The sequence below is a fragment of the Papaver somniferum genome, chromosome 3, assembly GCF_003573695.1.
Source record: "Papaver somniferum cultivar HN1 chromosome 3, ASM357369v1, whole genome shotgun sequence".
Taxonomy (NCBI): Eukaryota; Viridiplantae; Streptophyta; class Magnoliopsida; order Ranunculales; family Papaveraceae; genus Papaver; species Papaver somniferum.
The window spans coordinates 29366334-29376159 of NC_039360.1; the positions used below are offsets into that span (position 1 = coordinate 29366334).

At 35.6% G+C, this 9826-nt stretch overlaps 2 protein-coding genes across 2 annotated transcripts; one reads left to right on the forward strand and one right to left on the reverse strand.

Moving 5' to 3' along the window:
* Positions 1-1211: 1211 nt before the first annotated feature.
* LOC113361076 (DNA (cytosine-5)-methyltransferase-like) lies at positions 1212-5791 on the reverse strand. Its single transcript, XM_026604447.1, has 10 exons — positions 5523-5791; positions 5329-5439; positions 4759-4852; positions 4553-4671; positions 4307-4429; positions 2200-2554; positions 2021-2115; positions 1826-1891; positions 1664-1728; positions 1212-1439 (listed from the first exon to the last, which is right to left on the reverse strand). Exons 1-10 carry the CDS (start codon positions 5598-5600, stop codon positions 1361-1363), a joined length of 1185 nt encoding a protein of 394 aa, XP_026460232.1. The 5' UTR covers positions 5601-5791; the 3' UTR covers positions 1212-1360.
* A 1706-nt stretch (positions 5792-7497) lies between these two features.
* LOC113359222 (zinc finger BED domain-containing protein RICESLEEPER 2-like) lies at positions 7498-8735 on the forward strand. Its single transcript, XM_026602891.1, has 2 exons — positions 7498-7692; positions 8310-8735. The coding sequence occupies exons 1-2, from the start codon at positions 7498-7500 to the stop codon at positions 8733-8735; spliced, it is 621 nt and encodes a 206-aa protein (XP_026458676.1).
* The last annotated feature ends 1091 nt before the right edge of the window (positions 8736-9826 follow it).

Consider the following 9826-nt stretch of genomic DNA (forward strand, 5'->3'; position numbering starts at 1 on the left):
CTTGATTTCTTTTTTGGGTTTTCAGTTTACTGACATGAAGGCAAATGGGGTAACAGATATATTAGCACAGAAAGGAAGAAATTTTGCTACAACAATTTTTTGGATGAATCGGCAGCAAGTTTTCTAATTCCTAGTATAACTTTTGACACTTTCAAAGCATATAATGCTCTTACTTTAAATAACTATGTTGTAACAAGATCAGAAAAAACTAATCCAACGAATTCAGACATCATTAGGACATCTCATATTGATTTGATTTCAAACGTGCTTGAGTCTAAAGATTAATCAATCATGTGTAAGTTCGGTTTTGGTTTAATCTATTTTACTTTATAGTATATCTACTTTGAATTATTTATTTATGAAAATTTTAGGTTTACGCGATGCTAGTAAAGAAGTCGCGAAGGTTTAACTAAACATGTAAGAATATTTATCTAAGAGGGAGGATCCTCTCGCGCTCTTAAATTCATATTATCTCACATTTTGGTGACATTTTCCTAAATAAAATTTAGACGGTATTGTATTTGAAGTTAATATTTTGAGGATATGCTCGTCTTACAGGGCTTTACATACCCACGAAAAAAATTTAGACAATATTGTATTTGAAATTAATATTTTGGGGATATGCTCGTCTTACAAGGCTCTACATACCTACAAAAAAATGAGTAAATTCAGAAATATCAAACATCATCATCTATCAATCTTAATTTTAATGGTTGAAAATTCGTTGGGTAATAGACGGCGGAGTTATACATCTTGGAATGTGACCATTTTTTATGAGTATGTGATCTTGATAAGACAAACATATCCCAAAAATGATAGCTTCAAATACCTTACCGTTTAGTTTTTGTGAAAAAATTAGTGTTCAACCCGTGGGACAGTGAAAACAGGAGTGTGAAGAGATTTCCTTGTTTATCCAATGATGATTTAGGATATTATAAATCGTTAATTAAATAATATTCCCACTTTTGATAATTTTGCGTTAACAAAATTTAAATAAAATCGGATCCATGCACATCCATCCCATTCACCTGCCCACCCGCGAATGTTAGACCCGCAAGTGACTTAGATGGACCGGATGTGGTTCACTACAAATCCACGGATTTTTACTCGTTGCTCATCCCTACCCATTTTACGATTTTCTTTGGATGAAAATTCTTGTGGAACTAGGGATGAGCATGGTCCAGATACCTCATCTCGGAGCTAAAAATCCAGAGAGAAAAAAAATCCACCATTAACATTTTATGAAAATATTAAATATCACCAATCTTAGGGGTTTCAATCTCCCATTTCAAAACTTTCTAGGAACTTCAACTTCTCAAATTTGGACCTTCATTGGTACAAGCAGATCAACCGATAACAATCATGATGGCTTACTGAAAAGATAACGCAGTAATGGACTGACAACTGCTACGCTTAGGCTGTTACCTAACAATGCATACCTGCAAAAAAAAAAAACGAAATTAAGCATTCACGCAACGAGACAATAAAAAGCGAAAGAAAATAGAACGAAAGGGTACATATACAACCATCAAGAAAACAAGAGATGGTCAGGGATTATATTTTGTGTTCTGCTTTTTTCTTAAAGAGAAAGGAAATTTGTTTAGGTCCTGAAAGGCATCCTCCATCATCCAATATGACCTGAAATCTTCAAAATGTAACATACCGTTGCTTTAGGCTTATGTGCTCAGGAAAGTGAAAATTTTCTGGGAAAGAATGTAGATTAGCAACCTGATATTATACAAAAAATATAGTTAACATAAGGGATCAGTAGGTTGTCAATAAGAAAAAGATAAAAGGAGGAAAAGATGGGTAAGAATGGTTTTACCTCCCTAGGTGTAAAATATCGCAACCCCTGCTCAGACAAGGGTGATAGTTTACCCTTCTTCTCTGGCTGTTAATCAATTGAAAAGCAAGTATCATGACAGATTTTGGTCATTTTTCCGATATAGAACCAAAAATAGATTGCTTTCCATAAGATGGAAATTTAAGGGGAAAAAATTACTAGATATAAGAATCTTACTTGTATAGTTGCCAAGAGAGATCCAGTGCCCTTAACATACCGGTAATAGCTTTTTGTGAAACAACAACATCGTTTTGAATCAGAATAAACAATATCTAAAATGGCCACTTAAGGATAAACTAGGTGATACAATAAAAAAAGAGAAATCAGAAATAGTAAGTAAAATTTGAAAAGGATACCCATCGCACTTCCTAATTTTTCAATCAAGCACAGTGGAACATTATATTGTCCTGCAACATTATTGCCAGGGTCATTTTGTTCTGTCGTACTTTCGGAACTTTCACAACCCCTGGCACAAGCACTTGATTCCTGGCACAACTGTGATTCCGTACAATCCAATTGATTAATAGGAAAATTGAATTCCAGAAAGTTCTCGATTGGTTTGCATAAATGAAGCCATTTTCCCCATCCTTCATGTGCTTGATCATCCCCATTCGTCCATGTGTTATCATCGTTATCGGACAAGGGACTAGGATTCCACAGTAGCTGGTTGTTGACGTGCGGCTTCAGAAACTTTAAGGGTTCTCTTTTCGCCTGTAAATAAAAACAGCTGAAAAGATAAAGTGCAGGATGTTGGAAATTCAGCTCTTTAATATCATTATTTATACCTAAACATGATTATAGCTTCCCTTATGATCAGAATGAACCCTAGAATGAACATCTTCTACAACCAATACGACCAACAAAAAACAATCTGATTCTATTAGACATAGTAAATACATAGTAAAAACAGTTGATACATAGACTGACAGAGTAAAGTTACAGAAAAACAATCTGATTCTATTAGACTAATTCAGCTCATTTCATACAAGCATAATACATAGCGTAAAGATACAGAAATATAATCTAATTCAATTAGGCTTTTTACTTGGACTTCTGCTTCTATTTCTTCCAGCTCTATTGATGGAAGAAAAAACATTCATGCATGAGGCCATAAGAGGGTCCTTAGAAAGCTTGATATATGCATCAGGAGTTGGAGGGACAGCTCATACTTGACATGTGATGTATGCCACCTCAAGGTCTGATTAAGTTACTCTAGACTTGATGTAGCACTAACGAAAGACACGCTTAGATACATAATTATTCCTTAACCTACTCTAATAAGGATTAACACTAATCTGTTAAGCTTAAACTAATTCTGATTTGTAGCCAAACCATAGAAAAGGCATCCAAGTAGACATAAATTTAGAAGTATTTTACCCAGCATGCAATTTGTCAGAGAGAAATCACTACAAACAGCTTTTTCTCATGCCAATTCTTATTTAGAGAAAATGTTGTTCCTGAGAAGGGGATCGTCCCTCTACCTCTCTTCTTGTTTATCTCTCTGTTTCTTTAATCGTAAAATTGAAATTAACTAGGAAGTGTAAGCAAATGATTCGCTAGGTCCTATAATAGGTAAAAGGAACCACTCCCTGTAAGTGTGCTTCACCGTCTGATTTACATATCTAAGCCTCTGAAATCCTGCGCAGGACATCAAGAAGAATACAAGGAATTCTCCTTACATTATAAGTATTTGACAGAAATCCCACTAACCACCCCTTCAAGATCCCCACTAAGACCATTCTTTTCTATTTTATCTATTTTTGATAGATACACTGATACGATCTCCCTGTGTGTCATGGTATCTATTAGTATTGCATAACCAAATCATTCCTACAAAGTAAGGATTTTTACTCTAATCATTTCTGTTGAATACACACACACACATACACACACTCTATTTGCCGTGTCGTGTGGAACAAAATGCATAAGATTGTAAATACAATTAATCCATTGAAGAGTGAGGACACCTCAACAATTAAACACTAAAATCACAAAAGCTTGCAAGGATTATCTAGTGATGTGTTCTCTTCAGGATATGTTCCATCCCTGAAACTTCTAACAAAAGCCTCTTGTTTTCCCTTTTTCCTTACTTTCCACAGGCATGAGCTCCTGGGTCATAATGTCAGGCCATAACATATGGGTTATCCTAATGGGTAAGTTTCTGTAAGGTATCCTAATTCGTCCTGAGAACTTCCCCAGATCACTGTTATAGTATATCTACATAGCTGGACTGATGCAATCAAGTTCCGTGCCAAAAGAATTTGTAACAAGATAAATGGCTACGAATGCTCCAAACCTGAGGCAGTACTAGAAGAAAAATACTTATCCCAGCTGTGGGTTTTATAACAAGCTAAATTTACTAATGCCATATTTCTAGAGCGATTACTTCATCTTCTGGAATGAAGAAAGTGAGAAGTATATGCAGAATACAGGAATTGGAAGAGAAAAAGATAAGAAAATTACCAGGCAAAAGTATCTTGGTCTAGAATAAGGCACACCAAACTGTAATGGACTCAAAATAAATTCCTGTGTGGTAAAAGAAGTCTTCTTCAACATCTCGACCATTTGCTTATGTGTATCAGATGTCTGGAAAACAATAAATATGTAGTCAGAATATGCACCAAAGAAACTTACTACATCTAAGTCAGAGTCGGGAAGTGAAAAATAATGACAATAATCATTAATCTCCAGATCGCTAAAACTGTGTACCTCAAACCCAACAACATTCTCCACGAATAGCATGAGTGGTGGGCTTGACAGTTTCGGGATAAGTTCAAGAATATTAAGAAAAGAGAATGCGCGTGCATCACCAGAATCCTTCTGCAAACCTATGAAAAACACAAATTATTAAACAAAAACAAGAAATTCCAACTCCAGACTCCCAAAAAATGGAACACATAACTCGAAAGCTAGACCTTGCCGTGTATAAGGTTGACATGGAGGAGAAAGCAGCCACACATTCGCCGCATATTTGTCTAGCTCAGCAACAGTTAGACTTTGAATATTTCCCTACTCTCACACAAAACATTACAGGTAATTAAGAACATATACACTTCCAAAGGATAACAAAATGGAAAATTTATCTTTAGCTACGCTGCTTGTGCTGACTACAATTCATTCATGTCAGATGCAAAGTAATGTCGCCTAAGCAAGAAATAAGTAACTACAGGTTATACTGGCAACACAACGTGGGAGTGTTTGCACACAACATTACATGCACATAATTAAGAACAAATGTACCTCCGAAAGATAACAAAATGGAGAATTAATCATTAGATAGACAACAAAATGGAAAATATGTCATTAGCTATGCCCTCTTGTGGTGACTAAAATTTATCCCTGTTAATGTCTCCAAAGCAAGAAGTCCGTAATTACAAACTTAAGTGATGGCGGCACACACCGTGCAGCAATTACTAGTATCTAATTTCATTGTTTGCATATATATATATAAGCAGATTATAGCAGCAATAGGAATGAATACATACTTGATAAGGTCTATGACCAAAATTATGTTCATAAACACCATTTGCTTTGTCATTTATATCAATTGATTCCACCATTGTTGCTTCTACTCCAGCTTCCATAATCGAATATCTCTGCAAGTAATTACCAAAACCCTAAATACAGAAACAAAGTGTGAAAAAAACAAAATTAGGGTTTATGTTTGAAAAATCTTTACCATCCCTCCAATACCACTGTAGAATTCCAATACTCTCCATGGCTCTTGGTCTTCGCCTTTACAAAGAGTATCGCCCATTTGATGATTCCAGGAAACACACTGATTTTTTTTGTTTTCAGGGCGGGAAGAATCTAAGTTTAGTAGCTCAGCCTCAGCTTAGTGCCTCAAAATAACACCAAGTTGGTTGGAATGGTGGTGATTCATATTCATGTACTGCTTGGTGCTAAGAATTTTGGCCCGGAGAAAATGACACGGCTCGCGATTTAACCCCAAGTGCCATGAGTTTTGGATGAGTCTATATATAGAGGGTTGTTTGATTTTGTATAACTCAACTGACTTTACAAAGAGTGGTACATCATATATGCTTTTAGTTTTGGATGAATTAAATAAGGCTGCACAAGAACCGGTTGAGAAGACCTGTACTGGAGTGGAACCGGAAAAACCGGACCGGTACTTTACCGGAACCGGTGTAGCCGGTACATGGACCGGAACAGAAAATGAGTACCGGGATAAAACAGGTACAGGGAACGGTTTTTGGTTTGGGACCGGCTTGTACCGGACCATAAGTACTGGTTCATATGAGTCGTTCAGATCTTGAGCTATGTTTAATCTAAGTCGTCCATCCTAGGTAAAGAGTAAAGAAAGACAATCGTGAAAAGTTCACTCATTTTTCTTCATGTTTTTTTCTCCAGAGAACAGCGACAGCCCACTCTCTTATCTGTTTGATTCCATCCTAATCGATCACTTGATTCACTTCTTCTTCTTCACCATCGAGTCAGGTAATTCTTCTTCTCCTTCTTGTTCGATTTAGGGTTTGATTGTAGATTGATTTAGGGTTTTCATGGTTAGGGTTTTAATAATTTTAACAAGAAGTTAAGATTATCTAATGGGTTCTATACTTAAATTGATTGTAGATTAATTTATGGTTTTCATTGGTTTCTTTGATTTATGTGTTTATTTCAAAATGGGTTTTGGTTTTTGATAAATTTTGATGTTTTGATAATCTTAGTTTCGTGTATGTTTGACAGCAATAACTTCATAGAAATCAACCACTGGGTGGGTTTTGGAAGCAGAAGCTCATTCTGGTCTTTTAACTAGTACTCAATAAAGGTATACCTTATGTTATGAAACCGGTTTCTTCTTATTTTAGAATCCTATTTAGGGCTTAATAGGTTTCTTACTATTTTAGATTTGTTAATTCAATTACTGACTTAGTGTATGTTCTTTCCAATGTTTGTTAGATGACCACATCAAATTCAACTCCAACTACAAATGCAACCCCAACTACAAATGCAACTCAACAAACAGAAGTTGGATCATCCTCTCAAGATGCATCTCACACAAATGAATCTGAAACTGCAACTCCAACAAGTACAGTTGAAGCAGTTAAAGTTGGTGATAGCAAAAAGAAGCACGACAAAGTGAGATCAACTATTTGGTTGGAAATGACTAGGATAAATGATGATCTTGGTGAATGTCATCATTGCCACAAGACATATGCTGCTCACAATGACAATAATGGCACTTCTGGATTACGAAAGCATTTGAATAGATGTATGAGAAATCCTAACAGGAAGAAAGAAAATGGACAACCATCTCTGTTGATGCCACCCCCAAAACCAGGTCAGGATGGTAAACTTATTGCTCATACTTACAGTTATGAAAGGTTAAGAAGGCGTCTTGTTGAGTGGATAATTACGGATGAAATACCTTTTAGAAAAGTAGAAGGGTCATGCTTTGTGGAAATGATGCAAGAGGCACAACCTAGGTTCAAGGTTCCAGGACGTATGACAATTTATAGGGATATGTTAAAGATGTATGTAGAAGAGAAGAATAACCTAAAAACTTACTCTTGACATCTAAGCAGGGGATATCTTTGACAACTGACACATGGACATCACCAAATAATTTTAATTATATTTGTGTAACCGCTCACTACATTGATCATAACTGGAAACTACAGAAGAGAATACTCATGTTTTGTCAAGTTGAAGGCTACACAGGTAATGCAATCAGTGAGAAGCTGGTGGATTGTTTGAAGGATTGGGGTCTAAAAGATGTATTTGGTGTCACTCTAGACAATGTCAGCGCCAACACAGTAGCTATGGATCATCTGCAGAAAGTTGTTACTAGCTGGACAGGATCACCAATTAGAGCTAAATATTTACATGTAAGATTCTCATTTCACATCATTCTGGTCTCTTCTATTAACTTTAACTAGTATTATTCATACATGTTCATTAATAATCATAGATTCATAATGTGAGACTTGACTGGACATTGAGTGAGTTGAGTTAGAACTTTGAAGTACACTCTGAATTAATGTACATGTTACGGCATTTTATGTTGCTCCTTGTATGTTTATTTCTTATTGTTGTATGGGTTCTTTTAGTTCTCTGTTCAAGTTTGTTCTAGCAAATGGCCACTGTCATATGTTGGAAGTAAATGTATGATTTAGGTGTTCTTTTTCTTTATATTTTGTGTTTCAGCAGTTTATATTGTTTAAGTTGTTGTTTGTTATAAGGGTTTTTCAGTTCTCGTCTGTTTTAGTTTGTCGGTTTTACTCAAGTCCTATGTTGAAGTACATGCATGATGTGGGTGCTCTTTTTCTTTATATAAATGTGTTTCATAAGTTCATGTCCTGGTTCACTGCTTGTTAGTATTACTTATAGACAATTAGACATAGTTCTAATTCTTCTGAATTTGTGTGTGGTTTTCTTCTAAATACACATAGTTCTGAATTTGTTAGCATCTTATGACTAATTTTTCTTGGTTATTTGTTATCAGGTGAGGTGTGCAGCCCATGTTCTTGCTCTTATCATAAAAGATGTAGTATGGATCTTTAATGAATCAGTTAAAAGGATAAGTTCGGTTATAAAATATGTTCTTAGTTCTCCTTCTAGGTATGAAAAGTTTAAACAATGTGCTTCCCTAGCAAAGGTAAATTACAAGAAAGCACTGACTTTAGATGTGTACACCCGATGGAATAGCACTTACTTGATGTTAGATGCTGCGCAAAGATATGAAAAAGTTTTTGCACTGTTAGCACAGATTGATGAGGACTTTCAAGAGAGGTTTATTTTTGAGCAGGACAAGAAATCTGTTTTACCAAGTGATGCTGATATTGAGGAAGCTATAGCTAGTGATGATATCATGGAAGAAGTGGTTGAAGATATGGAAGAAGGTGAAGAGGTTGAGCATATGGAAGAATAGGTTGAAGAGGTAGATCCAGCAGGCAAGAACAAGGCAAAGAAGAAGAATAAGAAGAAAGTACAGACACATGCCCCTTATAAAGAAGATTGGAAATATGCTAGAGGTCTTGTGAAGTGTTTAAAGGTATTCTTTGATGCAACTGTGAATTTTTCTGCTTATACACAAGTCACTACTCATACTTTCTTATGGGAATTGGTATTCATCCATGAAAAATTAATTGAATTTAGAGAAAACATAGCATCAGATCCATTTATTGCACGTATGTCTCGTCTTATGTTTTCCAAATACAATAAGTATTGGGGTGTGTATGAGAGAACGAATTCTGTTATGTTTTTTGCTCAACTGTTGGATCCAAGAGAGAAACAAAAGGGGCTAGAATTTACTCTTAACTGTTTGTTTGAAAACAATTCTGGGAGGTTCAAAGAATTATGAGAAAGATGAAATTAGAATTTCAGGAACTCTTTGATGATTATAGGTCAGTGTATTCAACTCATGAGGAAGGGTCATCTAGTGCTGCTCTGGTAGTTGCCAGTTCAGTTAGCATGCAATCTCAAGACTTTAAATTTAGAATTCAATCAAGGAAGAGACAGTATTGGGACAACCCAAGTTGTGTTGAAGAAGCAAGAACAACGGAGTTGGATAGGTACTTGACAGATGTGATGGATGGAAAAATGCGTGAAGTAGATCAAGATGACGACTTTGACATATTGGCTTGGTGGCAGGCTAATGCAAACATGTATAAGATACTGTCATACATGGCAAGAGATATATTATCCATGCATGTGTCTTCAGTTTCCTCTGAATCAGATTTTAGCACCGGGAAGCGCGTGCTTACTCTATGGAGAGCTTCTATGTCTACAACGACAGTTGAGGCATTTCTCTGTACACAAATTTATTTACAAAAACCCATTGCTCTTGATCTTCTATGTGATTATGTACCTGATGATGATGGTGAAGATGCGGCAAGTACTTATTTAGGTTTTTCTTCTTTTTTGTTTTCTTTAATAGTATTACTTTTCTTGTATTGGTACGTACTTCTTGTTTATCTTTTTTTTTTGCCTGTTGCAGTCATAATTGAAAATCTCCTAAAA